Source organism: Penicillium diatomitis (assembly GCF_028827545.1).
Source record: "Penicillium diatomitis strain IBT 30728 chromosome Unknown utg000003l_segment0_segment0, whole genome shotgun sequence".
NCBI classification, from domain to species: Eukaryota; Fungi; Ascomycota; class Eurotiomycetes; order Eurotiales; family Aspergillaceae; genus Penicillium; species Penicillium diatomitis.
In genome coordinates this window covers 1501304-1521132 of record NW_026623175.1, presented here as the reverse complement: position 1 = coordinate 1521132, position 19829 = coordinate 1501304, and the positions used below count along the sequence as shown (strand labels likewise).

The following is a 19829-nucleotide window of genomic DNA, read 5'->3' as shown; positions in this document are numbered from 1 at the left end:
CTCCTCATGGCGTTTCTCTTTGAGCTACATCGGAAAGTTGATAGCGCTATCTTGGGTACCTGGGCACTGTACTCTCAGGCCAACCTGAAAGAGGTCGTGGCTAACGTGAGTAAGCCCGCGATCGCAGCTCATGCTTGGCAGTCATAGTAGCAAGGTAGTAGTCACTAGTGACTTGTTCGACAAAAGTATAGTTCTCACGTGACTACCACGCTACCCACTTCCCCACGTCGCTCCTTTCGACCGAGACGTCATCGCCAGCCCCCGTCCGTCCTCCCGCAGCAAATGAACAGCTTGAGCCATGAACCACCCATTCTCCACGGATATTCCCCCACCTGAATGATTAGCCAAGGCCAGTTCTGTCTGTGCGCCTAAAATCACGAACACACACAAAGACCTTGACAATAATTCGGAACAAAAGGTTAACTTCACGTTAGGCCGAGGAATGATTGAGAGAGCTCTGAGCCGATCCTCACTTGCTTCTCCCACACGGACTATCCGGCCAAATTGCCGAGTCCCTCTGATCAAACTCTAGTCTGCTGATCATTGCGGGCCTCTTGGAAAAAAGCCAGCGTGATCATCTTCGTGGCGGTATATGTCGAAGACATTATAATTTCCTTTCTGCCTCTACGATGATTCTTCCTTTTTGAAGAAATTGCGAACTTCTCCGACCGGCACACATCTTGCGCGTCAGAAATTGTCGACCTCTTCCACCCAGATCAGACTTACAGGCTGGGCTGCAGGCTGTACTGCAAGGCGGGAACTGAAATCGATTTGACGTGCACCTGTCCAAGATAGGCTCATCCGTTCCTCCGGCGCTATACTGCAGAGCAAACCCAAGCTCCAACAGCCCAGTCCGGTAATCCTCCACCTGGCACCCTGGTGCTTGTGAATTCCCCGTGAGTCTCCCATTTGTTACTGGTTCTTCCGTGTGTTTTTCGAAGCGGAGTTGGCGACTCGGCCCGACCTTTTCCTGTTGCTTTGCGAGGCAGACGCAGTAAGCGGGGTGTGCTTGTTTGCTGTATAATATAAGACCGGTTCGTCTCTCAGCCACCGAGCGCAGTGGTCTGAAGACTTTCCCCCAGACGACTCGCAAATTTTCGACGTGCAAACTACTCCCCAAATCACGTCGCGACTGGTCAGCTCCTCATGCCACCCTATTGCCTACAAGATTGTCACTACTTCTACCGCACTGCTTTGCGACTCCTGTCCCTACCCACCTGCCTCGCCTCCTCTTACCATTGATCGGGATTTCCCAACTGCCACAATCCCTACTAATCACCATGTCCTACTCCAACACAGCAGTTCGTTTCTTCACTGCCCCGAGATCTCTAGGAAATGTCATGGAGTCCAACACAGCTGCGCAGCCTGCGGCTAGCTCCCCGGGCCAAACGGTGCTCAGGCCAAGCATCTCAACCAGCCATCCTTCATCAGAAGCAGTGGTGAATCACCAACCGATGAGGAAAGGCCTCACATTTGCAAATCAGGACTCGCTACCCAAGCTTCCTATTCCGAGCCTGGAGGACACTTGCCGAAAGCATCTGGAAGCACTGTCCGCTTTGCAGACTATTCGTGAACATGAAGAGACCAAAGCGGCTGTCAATGAATTCCTCAAGACCGAGGGTCCCACACTCCAAGAGAAGCTTAAAACATACGCTTCGTCAAAGACGAGCTACATCGAGCAATTTTGTACGTAACCACCACCGCCGTAACACGTGCATCACCACCAGCAGTAACACTGACCGGATACAGGGTATGATTCTTATCTGAACTTTGATAATCGTGGGTCTCGACTTCTTTCACGCGAGTATATCTTTCTGTGCCGCTAACATATAATCAGCTGTGGTTCTGAATCTCAATCCATTCTTCCTCTTGGAGGACGATCCGACCCCAGCTCGGAATCACCAGGTAACCCGTGCAGCGTCCTTGGTTGTCTCGGCTCTCTCCTTCGTTCGAGCAGTGCGTCGCGAAGAGCTGCCACCTGATACTGTACGAGGAACGCCATTGTGCATGTATCAATATTCTCGCATGTTTGGAACAGCTCGACTCCCCACCGACAACGGTTGCGTCATCAGTCAAGATCCTTCTGCTAGACACATGGTAGTCCTGTGCCGAGGCCAGTTTTACTGGTTTGATGTGCTTGACGATAATAGTGACCTGATTATGACGGAGAAAGATATTTCTCTGAATCTACACGTGATCATCGAGGATGCAGCCCAAACTCCTGTACATGAAGCTGCAAAGGGAGCCTTGGGGGTCCTGAGCACCGAGAATCGCAAAGTGTGGTCAGGTCTGCGCGAGATTATGACAAAAGATGCAACCTCGAACAATGCCGAGTGCTTGAACATCGTCGATACCGCTCTGTTCGTGCTCTGCCTTGATGACACGGAGCCCACAAGTACTGCAGAGTTATGCGCTAACATGCTGTGCGGCACGAGCGAGATTGTCAAGGGAGTGCAGGTCGGAACGTGCACTAATCGATGGTACGACAAATTGCAAATCATTGTCTGCAAAAATGGAAGTGCTGGAATCAACTTTGAACACACTGGTGTGGACGGCCACACGGTTCTGCGCTTTGCTAGTGACGTCTACACTGACACTATTCTTCGATTTGCAAAGACCATCAATGGACAGGCCCCAAGTCTCTGGGCCACTTCAAGTCCCGATCCAGCCAAACGTGATCCGAGCAGCTTTGGCAATGTGAGCACGACACCTCGCAAGCTAGAGTGGGAAATGACTCCAGAAATGAACATCGCCCTCAGATTTGCCGAATCCCATCTATCTGATCTCTTGCACCAGCATGAATTCCAGGTTCTTGACTTTGAGGGCTTCGGCAAGAACTTCATCACCTCTATGGGATTCTCGCCCGACGCATTTGTGCAGATGGCTTTCCAGGCAGCCTATTATGGGCTCTACGGTCGGGTTGAAAATACCTATGAGCCGGCTATGACAAAGTTCTTTTTACATGGTCGGACTGAGGCCATTCGTACCGTGACGCCCGAAGCTGTCGAGTTCGTCAAGGCCTTCTGGGGCGATAATACGGCCGAGCACAAGATTGATGCTCTCCGCACTGCGACCCAGAAGCATTCCGCCATGACCAAGGAGTGTTCCAAGGGACAAGGCCCAGATCGTCACCTATACGCTCTGTACTGCCTCTGGCAGCGAACTTTTGACGAGAGTCTTTTCCTAGACAGCAGCTCTGCTGAGGGTTACTCAAGCCCCAGCGAAGGGGTGCTGTCTGGAGTATCGGAAGATGGCTTGTCTACCTCACCAGATAGTGGTAGTAACCGCGGGATGCGCACGATGGTGCCTCAGACTCCCGCAATCTTCAGTGATCCAGGTTGGGACAAGATTAACACTACTGTGTTGTCAACGTCCAACTGTGGCAATCCATGTTTGCGTCATTTCGGGTTCGGTCCAACATCTGCTGACGGATTCGGTATCGGATACATCATTAAGGACGACTCCATTTCATTCTGCGCCTCTTCGAAGCATCGGCAAACGGCACGCCTCATGCACACACTTGAGTCCTATCTCTTTGAGATCAGAAAGCTGCTTCGCGCAACCAATCGAAAGGCCACAAGTCCACGAACAAGTCGGGCAAGGGAGAATGAAGGCATGACAGAGCGTCATCATCCTGATTCCAATCGACGGGGTCGTGTTGTCCGAGGCGACGGCCGCGGCGGCTTTGAGACACCGGCCACTACTACGGATAGCGCGGAGATCGAAGATGACGGAATGGGTGGTTGTAAGTGTGAAGTCTTTGCTCTCTGAAACACGTCTGATCTCGAGGTAGCCTAATGCTGTACTTCAATGCTAACTTAACGGCTCAAACAGACGGCTTCTTCGATGCTGGTATGCTTTTGCATGCTCTTAAGGGAGTGAACGCGGAACGTGAGCGTAATGACAAGCCGGCAAGGCGAAAGTTTGTTGGAAAGAAACTGCACCTCAATGAATATTGAGGAGAGCATGCATCTTTGATCAGGATGGATATATTGAACAGTGTGAATGAAATAGGTGGAGATACTTGCGTGGTCTGTGTCTGAAGTCTTTGAAGATACTTTTTGCTAAATTGATGAGCAAGTGGGCAATAGGAAATAAATACTTGGGCGATAAAGAAACAACCCAAATCTGTATATTCTCCACAAACAGGAAGTTCTTAGCCATTTCGTTGTCAAGTGCAACTAAAGTATTTCATGATCATTGATTTGGGAAAAGGACTCTGAAAAATGCTTAGGTGAGATCATTTGCAAGACCGTAAGACAAGTGATGCACAGCTGACAATCTACACCTCCATCGGGTCTTCCGTGGCCCTTCAGCCCGGAACCTCATGCATGACTGTATCGGTCCGCATTGGTGGCCTCGTCAGCTGATACTGTAGATCTGACGTACAGCCAGTGCATCGGATTGTAGATCGTCAGCCTCGATCACGGGCTCATGCCCGGAAGCCGGTTTATGCAAGACTCGATCTCGTGCATACATACATACATCTCGGATCTAAAAATAGTTTCATGAAGAATTCCAGTGCTCTCGGTTTCTTTCCACGAGAGTGTGATGAATCTTGTACGCTGTGTGGATGAAGGTCTCGGAAGACGCAAAGTTTTGCAGACGATGATACAACGTGCGTGCTTAGATAGAGATACATGACATTATCACTATTCAATTGTGATCCCTCATGACGGAGATTCCATCTCCTTCGATTGGTGACTCGCCTCTTACGTTTCTCATACTTGACGAAGTGGTTTTAGCAGCGTCTCCGCGATCCTCAGCCAGTTTAAAACCCTAAAGATTTGACTAGATATCAATTGCCTCAAACTCAGTGCTAGATCATTGTTCGATTACCAGTTGCAAGTCGATGGGCTAAGGTTGACCGGCGTAACTTGGGTTAAGAAGGACAGCAATAAAGGTGCGGTAGTAAGAAACACTACGCCCCCTCGAGGATATACGCACAAATCAAGCATTCTGAGACCTGCATTGGGGGCCTCAACATCAGCTGTACACTTTACATACACTTGTAACCTTATAGGCCATTCACGGGCACTCCGCCCGTCAATGTAAACGTACATTACCTACCTACCAGGAGGTACTGCTCATCCAATATCAATGTCCAGGTGACTTCGGCTACCCTACCCCTTAGGATTTTGCTCGCGCGATTGGAAGTTCCACCTGAGGTAATTTCCAGCTGTTGTACCTCAGCTTTCTAAATTCGAATGTCTGACCTGCCGGAGTGTAGTTTCTCAGGACGCCGCTGACTGCTTAAACCTCGTGGACTGGCATATTGTATGTTCAAGAGAGTATAAAAACGTACCACTTCCAGCCACGGCTTCAGAATCTTCTCACCAACCCTGAAGTGTGGCATCAGACCTTCTCAATACATCAAGTCCTTACACTAAGTCTCTCTTTCAGAAACCTCCATTCATCGCCCGCCAAAATGCACATCAACGCCATCTTGACCTCTGCAATCACCCTGGCAGCCACTGTCTCCGCAGCTGCGGTTCCATCTCACCGTTACGTTCAGCTGCGTCTCTGGGGTCAGCCTCAGTGTGAAATACTGAACTTCGGCGAGGAAGGCATATATGGGGATCAAACCGAAAAGTGCAACGAGTTGGATCCAAGCAGCACTATTCAATCTGTGAAGGTTGAGAGAATCGATGCAGGATGTGTCCGTAAGTTGGCTCGCCTATACAAAGATGGACGTTGACTTCATGTCATGAGAAAGAAAGAATTCCAAAGATGCTCTACTGGACTAACCTACTGATATTCTAGCAGTCTATTTGTATAGTGACCTGCAGTGCAACCTGAATGGTCGCAATATCAGCTCTGCTGGATGTGTGTCTGGGGAAGGTGCTTATGGCAGCTATAAGCTTTCTTGCAATGTCTGAACCCAATTCTTGAGATTTGGGCTCGATTTCAAGATGGAATGAATCGCACCATCTGTGAGGAGATTGATACTCCACGAGAAACATGTCAGAAGACGAAAGAATCTTGTCACATTCTGGAAGCTTGCAATGTTAGCGGGCATTGATTTGGCAGCCGTCGTTCGGAATATCGCAGCTTCAAATCACACATTTGATGACATAGCGGATTCCATGCGTTTAATGGACCCTCTAGAATTTTTGGTAGTATACCCTGACTTAGCTACAAGCTTGAGCACGTCGTTGACACATCAAAAGAGGTCGAATGTCACCTATACCTGACATTGGAACGAAGCCTCTCTTACTTGATGCCTTGTTTCCAAGGCCCCTCACCCCCGAACACCTCGGTGATGCCCGCATCTGGTGTGGGGAAGTTGCCGAGATCGGCTGGGTGGCTCAAGGTTGGCGACGCGGTCCAAGGAACTACCCACTGAGGAAGTGATGGTCTGGATAGTCAATTCAATTGATTGATAGATACTATCTACCAGAGTCATCGAATCTCTCTCAAATCTCCTTCTTCCGCTTCTCTCCAGTTTCGCCGAGGGTTTCTTGGCCCGACCACTCTATCCTCATCATGGCGGTGCCAACAGTGCCAAGGCTCACTCCTCAAGTAGGCACGCGGCTGATGAGACGATTCTCGAGCTGTCCACGAGCATACAGCTACGCCGACACGCTTCCCAATTTGAAGATTGGAGCACGTACGCGTGTTTTGTTCCAAGGCTTCACGGGTAGGTGGAACGGAATGCTGGGGTCAGAGTCTGACAATTGATGCTAAGCGATTGCACGGGTAGGACGGCAGGCGACTGCCAACGTAAAGGAATCCTTGGAATGGGGCACCAAGATTGTTGGAGGTGTCAAGCCTGGAGTGGAGGGAGAGCACCTTGGCCTACCCATCTTTCCATCTGTCAAAGTGGTAGGTGCACCAAGATCAGAGATGTTTTTGATGATATCCTCATGCTAATGTTAGATTGAGAACTCATAGGCTCAAGAGAAGGCAAAGCCAGATGCCTCTGCTATCTATGTACCAGGTAACCAGACTGCTGCTGCGATTGAAGAGGCGATTGAAGCAGAGATTCCGCTCGTGGTTGCTGTGGCCGAGCATGTACCCATTCATGACATCTTACGAGTAAGTAGTCGATCCTGGACCGTTGTGCAGCGAAGCTCTAAACCCTTCGCATAGATCCATTCGATGCTCCGGACGCAGTCCAAAACCCGCCTTGTGGGTGCAAATTGTCCTGGAATCATTTCCGCAATTGGGAAATGTCGTATCGGCTTTCAACCACTACCGTGCTTTGCGCCAGGTCATGTCGGGATCGTGGCCAAATCAGGGACCTTGAGCTACGAGACAGTAGCATCGACAACCCGGGCTGGTCTCGGGCAAAGCCTATGCATCAGTATGGGAGGCGATGTTTTGGCTGGAACGAATTTTGTCGATGCCTTGAAGGTTTTTGAGCACGACGACGACACCCAAGGCATTATAATTGTTGGGGAAATTGGAGGCGCTGCAGAAATGGACGCCGCCGAATGGATCAAAGATTACCGATGCAGAACCACGGATCCCAAGTACGTCTGCTCACTTTCAGACCTCGTAAAGCTTGATGGAGTACTGTGCTGACTCCCCTCTAGGCCCATTATGGCTCTCATCGGGGGCCTCGAGGCACCCGCGGGCCGAGTCATGGGACATGCAGGTGCATGGACTGCACCCGGTGAGCCTGATGCCCAGACAAAGTACCGCGCTCTGGAACAAGCGGGAGTGGTCATGGTCAATCATCCTGAGAAGTTTGGACATGGGATGAAGACCCTCCTGGCGAGAAGTCTCTCAAAAAGCGGCACGAGCGTTAGTTCAGCCCCTTGGAATTCAAACTTCTCTTTGGCTGACTTTACCCAAGAACACACTGTCCGGTAAAGGCCTGCAAAAGCGCGGCTATCACGCGACCAGACGCACGACTCCAGCCTCGATCGTTGGCTATCAGCAGAAGAGAAGCCTCTATCTGAAGCAAGCGCAGGCACTCGAAATTTTGAAACAAAAGTCTGTCCCAGTGGCTGAGGAAGACAGTGGCTCGAACGGACTCATTTGCATATCCATCGATCGCTCGGCCTTGTCTCCATGCATAGTGGCCTCCTCTGATCCAGAGTCAGATCCCCGTCACTTGCGGAGAATCCCATTTAGCTATGGGCAGGCTACTGTGGAGAACCACCCGATGGTGGCCGAGCTCGCAGACCAGTTGAACATTCCCTCCTCATCTCGAGATCAGCTGGGAAGCATAGTGCAAGCTTTGTGGGAGATATTCAAGGAGAAGGAGGCCTTTGTTCTTGAATGTCAAATCGGAGTATCTGCCGATGGCACCGTTGCTGCTCACGGAGCTCGATTTGGATTTGACGATGCAGCATATCGTAGCTCGGGTCGTCAGGAAGAGATCCATCGCCTGCGAAATACATCAGAGGAGGTTCCAGAAGAGGTGGAGGCTGAAAAGTACGGCATTGTCTATGTCAAGTATGTTGTTGCCAGTACATTCCTCGGCAAGCCAGCAGGATGCTAATGATGGACAGATTGCAAGGTCAAGGCAGCATTGGCACTTTAGGTAACGTTGTGTTCCTCCTCCAACATACTCGAGCTTTTGACGGTTAGAAGTTGTATTGACATTGAACGGTAGTGAATGGTGCTGGACTTGCTATGAACACAGTCGATGCTCTGACTTTTCACGGCGGCCATTGCGCAAACTTCCTCGACACAGGTGGTAAGGCCACCTCGGAGACCGTCAAGGCATCTTTCCAAATCATTTGTTCCGACCCACGTGTCAAGGCCATCTTTGTCAATATCTTTGGGGGACTGACACGCTGCGATATGATCGCTGAAGGAATCATCTTGGCCTTCCGTGATCTCCACATGCAAGTCCCCGTCGTGGTACGGTTGCGCGGCACCAACGAGGAACTAGGTCAACAAATGGTAAGTGGCCATATCCATTGAAGAGCCTCAACTGAGCCCTCAAAGAGATGAAAATTGACCTGTCTTATTAGATTGCTGAAAGCGGACTACCCCTTCATGCGTTTGACAGTTTCGAGGATGCCGCAAAGAAAGTAATATCTCTAGCGGGACCTCAATAAAGTCATGGTCGTAGACAGACTAGATAGCTTGCACATAGGTGGTCCGCATCATAGCATTGCACGGCTGGGTTTTTCTTACCTTGGAGATTCAGTCTCAAGATTTCAGGATTTGGCTCCCAAATTATGTTTTGTTTGTAGTGACCTAACTTCAAGTCTATCGGCACATGCTGACTGACCCTCCGTATAGTCGAGTGTAGAGTCCGACAGGAGGAGCACGTATGCCCGTCCTCTGAAGCATACCTGTCTACGTCATGGTCTCACAAATAGAAGAGGGTTCGATCGGCCCGGACGAATGTGATTGCGTGCAAATTGAGTTAATGTACATGTCACCGACAAAGTTGACCTCCAACCTGGCTTGCCCGAGGTCTGACTGGAGAATCCAGCTCGCTCATGTCTTCCCAAACAAAACCCCGCGACCGGAAGGATGACGGCTCTTAACCCAAGTGGGTTTAGGCCACGTCCACCTTCTCCACGATCGGACCAAGGACACGCTAATCCCCCTCAAGCCCTGACGACATCTCCCGCGATCTTCGGACTGGTGGCTTATTTCGACATTGACATCCCCGCAGTATCTGGTCGGTTCTATATCCAGCGCCAACTTTTTGCACAGGAAGCCCCAGGACCGACCTTGCCGATTGTCAATTTGAAGCCCATACGGCACTTCACCTCCTTTGCATCTCACTGAATGGTGTTTACACATTCCCTTCCAGCACCTTTTCAATTCCAGCAACGGCTTCTCCGGTCTCTCACGTGCCATGTCTGATCCAAGCGTGGAATTGCAATCGACACTTCGCAATCTGGCCATTGGCGAAAGAGGCCCCGTGGAAGATGCTCGACGAATCTCCGCAACCAGTGATGTGACCTCGCAATTTGCGTCAGGGACTCCCAAGCCCAAAAAGCCTTCTCCAAAGCCAGTGGCCGATTCCTGGGAAGACGAGGCCGATGCGCCTTCGGAAGAGGAATCGGCTACCAAGACGGTGAAAGATGTTGTATCTCCTTCACCTCTTTCGCCCACACTCAGCGCCGAAGGCCCACTAGATCCTCCGCCTACCCCCATCTCGCCGCAGGTTTCAAACCCATGGGCGGCAGCAGCACCCACATCAACCGTCACGACCCAGAAGGACCCGAATCGACGACCGGAAAAGCAGACTGCCGTGGCTGGACGTCTGATTGCTGGGGCATTGGGGCTTCGAGCACCGAAACGTACGGAAGAGCAGCGCGCATATGACCGGTCGGTGAAGGAGCAAGAGATCAGGCGGAGGAATCGGGAGCGAGAAGAGCAGGCCAAGGCGAAGGAAGAGGAAGAGAAGGCCAAGGCATCCGTTTGGACTGATTGAGTTCTGAGCGATTTACTTTTCTTCTGGCCTCCTCCACGTCTTCTTATTTGGACAGTTGTTCTTGTACAACCGCTGGCGTAAGGCTTGAACTGTATGCGACTATCTTATCGCGTTTGAAGCAGGTTCTTAACAAATCCAAGTGAATGCTGTAAATCAAAGTCAAGTTCTCTTCGACTGGATAGTTCGCCAATCTCATTGATAGATTGAAAGTGAATCCGATCCCACCCGTCCTCCAGTTGCAGTCAACCTTTGTATTCTTTCGGGATTTCTCAGCTGGTACTCTCACCTCTCGTGTTTCCAGAGGATAGGACAATTTGCGGAGGTTTCCAGTGCTTCACGTTAAAGGTCGCGCTCCTCGACGAGGACCGGGGGAACGTACTTGACATGATGCGGAGTTTGATGACTACTGTAATCTAGCCTTAAGGTAGGATTTCTATGCACTCAGATCAACTGATGGTATTTGTGGAATTCATATCTTCGTTATCAAAGAAAACTTTGGCACCCAAGCCCCTCAGAACAGTCCAATTCGTTTCTCCCAATAAGAGTGGCTCCAATTCTAACAGAGCAGGATCAATTCGTGTCTGTGTAGATCACACTCTCATGAGTATTGGGAGTGTGCATAGTGGACGCAGGCTAGTTCAGAAGTCACCGCCACCAATTTGTTCCTGGTGCACCTCGAGAGTATCACCGTCGGCCATGTCAAGCTAGATTGTACTCGATAAGTCAGTCACGTGAACGGCAGTATTTGGTGGCTAGAACGTGTCTTCCCTCTGCGACTCACCGTGTCCGGAGTATCTTCTGGGCGCACTCGAGTACCGTCGAACAAGAAGCGAACAGTGGAGATTTGCTTTCCTTGACGGTCGCAGAAGGCATCCATAAGCTTCTTGAGCTGTGTTGAGCGCTTGATCTTGAAGAAGACCTCATTGTTGTTGTCGGTGACCTTGATGTTCAAGTGCTCACTGGGAGCAGCGCCCGCTTCCTGCTCAGCAGACATGATTGAGAGTCGCGGCGTATGTGTGGTCTGCTGGACTCTACTCAGATGGATTCTAGTCGAAAGAAGACAAAGAACGTGGGGTACGAACACTGGTAGGAAGGACAGCGAGGCGATTGAGCAATTTCCAAGTTTACTCTGTGATACATTCGTGAGCAAGCGTCCAGAAGAGCCATTTATACCAATTGTGACCTACCTTGGGGTGTAAATAATGCTTGCAAAACGCGTAGAAGATGGAGAAGGCGGAGATGCAAATTAGGTCACCGTGGGCGTGTTGAAGGCGGCAGAATGATGAGTTGCCCCACGGAAAGACGGACAAACTATTATCGCGGTCTCAGGGCGGTCAGATTACTTGGGGCAGGTGCGGAACTATGCGTTCCCGGTTTAGAGGTTCATTGATCGACAGCTCCATGGCCTCAGGTCATAGCCTCAATTCCACTGCATTCAGGATTGCTCTCATATATCTACCATTCATTCAGTTTCTGAGACAGGCATACATCCAGCAATCTTGACGGTTTGTTTCACTGACGTCTACATTTCATTGTTCGCAGATCATGGTAAGTGATTCCGATTAATGTGTGCTGGTCGGTAGGACGCGTCAAAGCAATAGATATATTGAGTGCACTAAGCCTCCAACAAACTTCAATTTTCAGTTCACTGACTCGAGTACGGTTTTAACACAACAGGGGAATTTAAAGCAAGATCTGGCGCATGAGCAACCTTGTCATCCACGAGCCGTAAGTTCCACGCCCAATCTGGGTCTCAAGTCATTTCCATCGGCCGGACATGTCGTACCCCGATCTTTGAACTAAGCCTGCCTACACACCACTCAGTGCGCTATTCAAGGTAAGTAGCAGTGCTTGATGCAGCCTGTGACTTGATTAATTCCTTGCTTGACCCTGACCACTGACGAAATCTTCAAAAGATTGCTTGACGAAAAACTCATACGATGAGAACAAGTGCCAGGCGCAGATTGATGCTCTCTATGAGTGCTGCAACGCGTTCTACCAGCAACAAGGTGACCAGGCCTCGACTGTGAGCTGTCCCAAGGCAGGTCTACTGCGTCTGAAAATGAAACAACGAGCCCAAGCAACGCAAGGCACGAACTAGATGGCAAGAGAGCAGAAAAGATGTGTATATAGAAAAAGAAGCGATCATATGCGAGTTGGAAAGTGTGGTGTATTTGGACTTCTAGATAGACTGTAACCCCAACAAATTGCCTGCAGTTAACGGCATGTAACAATCCCCTATAAGCTGAACTCCCATCTGGAGAGAACCAGACTGTTTAGAAGGAACTGCTAGATTGCTCTAAGACAATCTTGAGCACGCTGAGAGGCCGCGATGGGACCTGAACGACCATTGAAAACTTTCGTTCCGAGACTCTAATGACTGCCTAAATGACATTTGTTGAAGAAAAAAGGAAGGAAAAGGAATGTTCAAAAATGGCTGATCCATTAAATAAGAAAAAATCCCGTGCCGATGCACTAAGCTCTTTTGGGCGATGGCTCCAACGCGAGGAAAACCAAAAGAGACAAACACGAATTCCCGGCGCCATCTTTCCTTCCATCACGGGTGCATCATCCCGGGCGTCGCATCTTTGTTATTGAGCTTGCTCGGCGCATTGAACCACCATGGCACCCATGACAAGGGCTGCAAGATCTGCAGCATCAGGAGCGCCATCAAACCTAACGCAGGTGAGTGTGTCTCATTATCATCTGACTCTCATATCGGAGCTAAACATTACCTCGTCCTGGCAGGGCCGCTCTAAGGAACCCAAGGTCATCAGCATCGACGAGGACGACGAGGGTGACCAGATGATGGAGGATGAAGAGTCTTACGAGGACCAATCAGGGTCACAAGGGGATGAAGACATGAAAGATCATTTGGAAGAGGACATGGATGACGATGTCTTCACGAACGGCTCAGACATCCCTGCCTTGAATAGCGACCTGAAGTCTTCCACGAGTTTGCGCAATCGATCGCAAGGTAAAATTTATTGTGTGATGGACGTGAAAATTCAATTGAAACCACTGGCTGATAACATTACAGAGTCCCCCAAACTTTTTACCGAGTCAGGCGCAGGTGCGAGCGCCCAAGAGATGTTGCGTCCCCTTCGCAAGACTGCAGACCGAGTCACCCGCCAGATTGAAGCTTTTGCGGAGAAACTGGATCAGTTCAAACGCAAGAAATCGACCGATGCTTTCCAGAGCGTGCAAGCCGCGTACAAGCTTGTTGAAAGCTACCGAGACTTGACCCAGAATGCTATCAACGAGCTCGACCGACCACAGACTCTGAAGAAGGCCAAGACGAGCTTGCGCACCAGCATTGTCGACAACGATACTGCGGTCAACACTGAATCTCGTCGCCTGCAGCTACAGGCTGAGACCTGGCGACTTCTCCTCAATCTTATCAGCGTCGACGAGCCCGCCAGCCGCGCCAGCTTCAGAGAAGGTCAGCGCGAAGCATTCCAGAATTTGCATCGATACTCGTCGGACCGCGAGATCTGGGAAGAGTTCTTGGGTGCCGATCAATTCGCTTGCGAGTGCACAATCGCCATGCGCTGGCTTGAGGAAACGGCCAAGGCAGCGCCTCAGGAGATCGACAACATGATCAAAGAATTGGAAGACCAGGCTGAGCGGGGCCAAGGTCTTTGGGCACATGGTTGGCTCTTCACAAAGGAGGCCATCAAGGGGCACAAGCGATTGCGCGTCTGGCCTCTGCCTCTCGACCCGAATGACCCTGCCACGACCCGAGCTCTCCTGAACAACGATACGCAAACACCTTTGATCACACAGCTGGATCCCGATGCGCTTATTCGCCAGAATCACAGCTTGCAAAAACAAGATGCCTGCTATGAACAAGCGACCTGGATGGCATGCTGGAAAATGCTTCGCCAAGGCAGCAACTGGACACAGATTCGAGAGTGGGCCGAAAGCCGCCTCGAGAGCTGGAGAGCTGTGAGTCTTTGCGGATCAAGTGTGGACAAGGGCTCTTCCAACACACGGACGCCAGTGGATGATGGAATCACCCGTCTGATGAACAGCCGTTCTCAGGACTCTTGGCGGGCTGCCTGTCTGGCGCTGACCAAGGATGCCAACACTGGGGATTACGAAAAGGCAGTCTATGCGCTTCTGTGTGGTGAGATTGAACCGACCGCAAAAGCGTGCCAAACGTGGGATGATTATCTTTACGTATACTTCAACCGCGTCGTGCTCTCGCGCTATCAGGGTTTCTGCAGACAGTTACAGCGTAAGCTGAGCCAGTCGCCCAACGAGCCAATGGTCTTCCAGCCAGAGCCCGCCGGGCATGCGGACCTCCAGAAGTATATTCAGTTTATGCGGGGCAACGAAGCATTGAGCGGCGAAGCGCGTGAACCATTCCGTCACATTCAAGCAGCCATCTTGAGTAAGAGCTATGGCACTTTTTTCGACCAGCTATCACAGGCCGTTTCCCAGGTTGGCATCAAGAAATACGGAAGCAACTCATACATTCCAAGTGTAACAACCTCCCAGTCGGATGATGCGATGATCATCATGGCCGAGGATCTAGATGCTTTGAAGATGGCGACTCACCTTTATGTGATCGTTGATTCCCTCGGTTACGTCCCAGAAAACACTCGTTTCACGGACACAGCATCTGTGGTCGTGACTGGATACATCGCTGCTTTGCAGGAGAAGTGCATGCCCGATCTTATTCCATCCTATGCTGCCCTCCTACCCGGCGAAATATGCAATGACGTTCTTGCGAGAATTTTGATTGATATCATAGATTATGAAGATCGTCATTACCAACTTCGTGTGATCAAGAAACATGGTATTGATATCAATGCTGTTCTTGACGCGCAGTGGTCGTGGCTCGATGCTGGTGTCTCCTCGATTGAGCATTCTGCAGGTCTAACTGGCTACTCTCGCGTCAGGAGGCTTCCAGACGGAACTCGTGTGTTGATGCCTCCTAAGAAGGATCTCATTGGGACCAGTGTCGCGATCGAGGATGAGAAAATGATACGCAATCTGGAGTGGCTGCGGTGTGTGGGTCGCCAATGGTCCAAGATCTGTGCCCGCGGACTGTTGCTGTACCGCAAGTTCTTCGGTAAGTGAACAATCTGAGAGGAAAATCTCTCAATCTACATGTCTGCGAGTATTGACGAATATGAAATAGTCGCTGGGAAACTGGCTGCTGCGCGAGAGCTTGGTCATCGTGTTCGTATGGCTGATGTCTCCCACGAAACTTTCAACATGGACGTGTTTGAATTCCCGGATTTGGCTCCCAGCCTCGAGGAGGAAACACCCCTGAGCCCGATAAAATCTAAGCGGCACCATGCCAATCGACGAAGCGTATCAAGCATCAACGGTACCACCAATGGTGTTCACAAATCTGCGTATCAGCAGGCGGTTCACATGTGGAACTTGGAAGCAATGGCACTTGGCTTTGATGCCTTGGAGCAGTTTGCCATTGTGTACGATCAATCTTCAAAGTTAGTATCTCCTTCCGTTCTACAAACAACGAAACTGATGGGCACACAGAACTGACTTTGGCCAAGGACTAAACGCAGGCGGGATTCCGGATCCGTGAGGGACTTTATGGCTGAGCTTGAGGCTCTTTTGCAGGAAATTGAAGATTGTGTGGGGTTGATTGTGGACGAGTGGCTGGGCAAGTCAGATGAAGGTAAGTCCGACAACGCCAAGAATGGGTCACGACTAGAAAGCTGACTTGCAACTTGCGGTAGTCGATGAGGAACGCGACTTTGAGTACATCCGTCGAACCTATTTACCGGAGCTTGTTCTCGACTACCACAACGCTTTGTACTACGCCAGCCATGCTCTTGAAAAGCCAAACCTGCTCTCGCAGTGTATGACAGTGTCCATCTGGGTAGCCAACAATGGCCACTTGACGCGAAGCTTCACTCAGGCTCAGCGCATGTCTGAGTTGGTGGATTGTCTGGCACTCGCAAGCAAGGCCATGGTTCTCACCGATCCCAAGAATGATGTCACGTTCCCCAACGGTCAGACATTGGGCATCTGGCGGGTGAGTGTCCCGGAAGATGATGATGCTCTCAGTCTAGCGGAACAACGGGAGCAGACCGGTGCGAACTAGGAGCTGGGGTGCTGTCCTTATCCTCGCCATGCTGGAATTTGATGCTTGGAGGGGAATATTGCATGAGCAGCATTAGAATTGATTTTACAATGTCAGTTCGATCATGTTTCAGTAGGTCGTAATTTCTTCTTGGAAAAAGAATAAACAGCGGGCTTTCTGCTGGCAAGGCTTACTTCCTGCATCCAATGCCATCTCGTGTCACGATTGGTATCAGACTATTACCGCGGAGCTTCAACCCTCAGTAAGGTTGGTCGAGATGAGGCGCGCAAGGCTCTATTCCTCGGTCTTGTGACCTATTAGGGTAACACACGACTGGATTGCTCAAGCCACCCGGTTCGCTTGGCTAGTCGGTTGGATGGGTGAAAAAGGCCCTTCTTTGCATGTAGCTGTGTCCCAGTGCTTGGTCTTTGGTGTAGGACTCGGTTCTACTCACTAAATTAGTTGTTAGGCCCTTAGTATTTTCTCGAATGTGTTTCATCTTAAGAATGTCTTATCACAAATGACCAGGAGTGAGGTTTCAATACCATGACTCGATTTTACCAGAAACACTGTCCTAGGCCGGTCTCCTAAGAAGTACAGTTTTTATTCCAAGGGCTCGAGGAGGAAGTTCACATGGACACTTATAAAGACGATCGGTATAGAATGCCATCCATCTTTTGGAACAAGTCACTTCCAACCACCTCGGTGGCGCCTCATTCCGAGTCAGATGATCACTTGTGTCTCTCTGCCCCTGAACAGATGGGCATCGTCTACGGATCGAGTGATTGAGATGGGTGCCCAAAGGAAGCCCCTCGATCTTGGTGCAGATGACCTGAGTCAAGGAGCAGCGAGAAATCAAGCCAAGGGAGGAGGATCGCCATCAGTTGATGCAGGGTTTTCGTGAAACTGGTGTCTGTAAGCACTGACTCTATGTTTAATGCTGTGAATCAAGTAGGGACTTCAAACAGTTTCCTTCAGGTTGTTGGTATGGTGGTGCTCGAAAAGGATAATGGCCCTCGTACATAGTTGAATTGATAGCTGCCCCCTTTTCGACGACAAGACTTAAGACCGTAATGTTATCCGAATGCCGTTCAATTGCATAATGAAGAAGCTGGCTTTTTAGGGTATCTCCGCCACGACTGAGCATAAGTTGGATGACTGATATTTGGGCGCTCTCGACCGCACGGGAAAGTAAGGTGAGATCAATAACACATTATCGATTGGGATCAGCTCTATGATTAAGGAGCTAAGCTGCCATCTCCTCATCTGCAATAGCATTGCTAAATAAATGTTATAACGGTATCTCTGAGGATATAGGTTACATTGAGACGCGTCTTACCCTAGTACGGGAGGTTCGAGCTCGCTTATAGGCTTATTGATCCTCTATCTCTTTTGAAGAAAAACTTCTAGAGCCTTTTTACCCTTTACTTTGACGGCTTCTAATGCATAGAGTGGATCCATAGGTAAGCCGCGACTAAGAAGCTCTTTAATGAACTCTACATCGTCTAGCTTGATGGCTTCGATCATTATCGCATTGTAAGAAGAGGCATCAGTGCAGCCTCACGAAGTGTTGGAGGTTCGGGTAAGCTCGGTCGGCAACTTGATAGACCGAACGTGAGGACACCCAAGATGGGTCACGTGGACCGAAGCCAGCCGCAGGTCAAGGACGTCACGACTGAACGAAGGACTCGCGGATTCCCCAAAGATAAATTCTCAGAGGAAGACAGTCTGTAGGGAATCAAGAGTCAGAGTTTTGTTACAATATACACACATACCTAAGTCCTTTCACTCTGCAACTCTTAAGATAACTTTTGCGTCTCGTATCCACATCTCGTCACTACCGTCTCTCCACATAACTTGTATACGACCCAGTTTCTTTCAGGCTATCCCCTTTTAGGAATTAGTCTTACACGCATTGAAGTCGCATGTATCAAAGTCCTCGGCTGAAGAACTTTGCGAGTCAAGAATCTCCCGAAATTTCAGGATATCACCACTGATGCAAGAAGCTTGCGATTTCTCAAGAGTTGCTGCTGGCGTTCGAGTTGGAATTCGAGGATATTCGCTCGGCTGGACCGGGGGTAGTCTGGTGGGGGCAGGACGTCCATGGCGGGCTGGATGAGAAACTTGATGTCCCGCTTACATGGGGCTTCAATGAAGCGGTAGGTAATGTACCAATGGAACATACTTCCAAATTTTTTTACTGTGATATCAAGTTGTGCTGTCCTTGGTAGGTACTATTGTACTGTAGTGTTGCACTGCCTCAACTGCCAAGACTTTTAGCCGGAAATGGGTAAGAGTGCGAACTGCGAATAGGCGGGATCGCGCCCTTGAAGGTTTAAACCACAGAACCATTCAGAACAAGGCACGTATTTTACAACTCCCTAGTTCCAAGACCCGGCGACAATTGACACACTGAGGCTTGGAAAGCGTATAATTAGTCAGCTTCATAACACCTCAGATAAGTTGTCTGGTGGCTCTGTAGTCTCCAGTTCCTAAGAATGAGTCTTGGCAGGTATGCAGAAGGTAAAATATGGAGTTAGAACTTAGAACTCCATTTGCTGCCGCCCTTCGATATAAAATGACAGGAGATTTAGGGTTTCATCTCTGCATGCCTCAGAAAATGGTGTGTAAGAACTCTTCTTTATGCATCACCTATTCACCAGTGCCTCACTTCTGCACCAATGTACTGACAGTGATGAGAGCCGAGGACAACGGGGGTAAGGCAAGGAAACTTAAAACCTCCAGTGAATTAAAGGAGCATCAACAATCCGTATCCGATTGACCCTCGGAGGCGTATCGATAGACCCACTGTCGGGGCTGTGCAAATCTAGTGTATGTACATAGTACATAGTACATAGTATATACTGTGATACTAGTGATAGATAGACAGCCAATTTAAGTACTGAGTAGGTATTCGATACTGCAGATACCTAGTACTGTCTATCACAGCACAGTTGTACAGAAGTACTTATTATTTCACCCTCGTTGCGGCGTCTAGAGCCTGTCTATCGCCTAAGTGGAGATCTCGCTGGGGTGGAACTGGACCGGTACTTGACCCTCATAGAACAGTACATCCTCGAGACTCACCAGGTGGTGGATTGGGTGAAGAACCTCCCGGGGCTGGTAGTACCGTAGTAGTAGCAATACTGTCGCATATTTGAGCCACGGCTGGGTGGAGATGACTTCGTCGTACGTGAGCGCCCGTCCTCCGTGAATAGAGAAGAATTAGAGAGAAAACTATCAGGTTCCTAGGAAATTACTCAAGTGGGGACGAGCCGCCTCAGAACCGTACGTACAACAGAGAGAAAAGTCTCGTCGTCAATGATCCTCTGCTGTGCTTCCCCAATGAAAAACCCGCGCTGATCCACAAAGGGGGGGGCAAAAGATGCCGACCGAAGGAGAGGTGGACAT

General features: G+C 49.9%; 9 protein-coding genes across 9 annotated transcripts; 7 read left to right on the top strand and 2 right to left on the bottom strand.

Annotated features, from left to right (window-relative positions):
- Positions 1-6: 6 nt before the first annotated feature.
- On the top strand, positions 7-302 carry N7539_002745 (uncharacterized protein; the record flags this gene model as incomplete). Its single annotated transcript, XM_056932348.1, has 2 exons — positions 7-105; positions 192-302. The coding sequence occupies 2 exons, from the start codon at positions 7-9 to the stop codon at positions 300-302; spliced, it is 210 nt and encodes a 69-aa protein (XP_056792307.1).
- Positions 303-1280: 978 nt separating this feature from the next.
- Positions 1281-3959, top strand: N7539_002744 (choline/carnitine O-acyltransferase; the record flags this gene model as incomplete). Its single annotated transcript, XM_056932347.1, has 4 exons — positions 1281-1686; positions 1750-1779; positions 1838-3745; positions 3835-3959. The coding sequence occupies 4 exons, from the start codon at positions 1281-1283 to the stop codon at positions 3957-3959; spliced, it is 2469 nt and encodes an 822-aa protein (XP_056792306.1).
- Positions 3960-5428: 1469 nt separating this feature from the next.
- N7539_002743 (uncharacterized protein) lies at positions 5429-5698 on the top strand (the record flags this gene model as incomplete). Its single annotated transcript, XM_056932346.1, has 1 exon — positions 5429-5698. The coding sequence occupies one exon, from the start codon at positions 5429-5431 to the stop codon at positions 5696-5698; it is 270 nt and encodes an 89-aa protein (XP_056792305.1).
- A 1847-nt stretch (positions 5699-7545) lies between these two features.
- On the top strand, positions 7546-8452 carry N7539_002742 (putative succinyl-CoA synthetase subunit alpha; the record flags this gene model as incomplete). The annotated part of the gene is made up of 2 exons (XM_056932345.1): positions 7546-7618; positions 7821-8452. The coding sequence occupies 2 exons, from the start codon at positions 7546-7548 to the stop codon at positions 8450-8452; spliced, it is 705 nt and encodes a 234-aa protein (XP_056792304.1).
- A 1320-nt stretch (positions 8453-9772) lies between these two features.
- N7539_002741 (uncharacterized protein) lies at positions 9773-10354 on the top strand (the record flags this gene model as incomplete). The annotated part of the gene is made up of 1 exon (XM_056932344.1): positions 9773-10354. One exon carries the CDS (start codon positions 9773-9775, stop codon positions 10352-10354), a length of 582 nt encoding a protein of 193 aa, XP_056792303.1.
- Positions 10355-10992: 638 nt separating this feature from the next.
- On the bottom strand, positions 10993-11348 carry N7539_002740 (SUMO family protein SMT3; the record flags this gene model as incomplete). Its single annotated transcript, XM_056932343.1, has 2 exons — positions 10993-11058; positions 11136-11348. The coding sequence occupies 2 exons, from the start codon at positions 11346-11348 to the stop codon at positions 10993-10995; spliced, it is 279 nt and encodes a 92-aa protein (XP_056792302.1).
- A 551-nt stretch (positions 11349-11899) lies between these two features.
- On the top strand, positions 11900-12455 carry N7539_002739 (uncharacterized protein; the record flags this gene model as incomplete). Its single annotated transcript, XM_056932342.1, has 4 exons — positions 11900-11902; positions 12032-12082; positions 12179-12191; positions 12271-12455. The coding sequence occupies 4 exons, from the start codon at positions 11900-11902 to the stop codon at positions 12453-12455; spliced, it is 252 nt and encodes an 83-aa protein (XP_056792301.1).
- A 521-nt stretch (positions 12456-12976) lies between these two features.
- Positions 12977-16439, top strand: N7539_002738 (nucleoporin Nup84/Nup107 family protein; the record flags this gene model as incomplete). The annotated part of the gene is made up of 6 exons (XM_056932341.1): positions 12977-13039; positions 13103-13331; positions 13395-15434; positions 15504-15819; positions 15886-16010; positions 16072-16439. 6 exons carry the CDS (start codon positions 12977-12979, stop codon positions 16437-16439), a joined length of 3141 nt encoding a protein of 1046 aa, XP_056792300.1.
- Positions 16440-17352: 913 nt separating this feature from the next.
- On the bottom strand, positions 17353-18523 carry N7539_002737 (uncharacterized protein; the record flags this gene model as incomplete). The annotated part of the gene is given in 3 exon segments (XM_056932340.1): positions 17353-17592; positions 17604-17723; positions 18410-18523. 3 exon segments carry the CDS (start codon positions 18521-18523, stop codon positions 17353-17355), a joined length of 474 nt encoding a protein of 157 aa, XP_056792299.1.
- Between the last annotated feature and the right edge of the window lie 1306 nt (positions 18524-19829).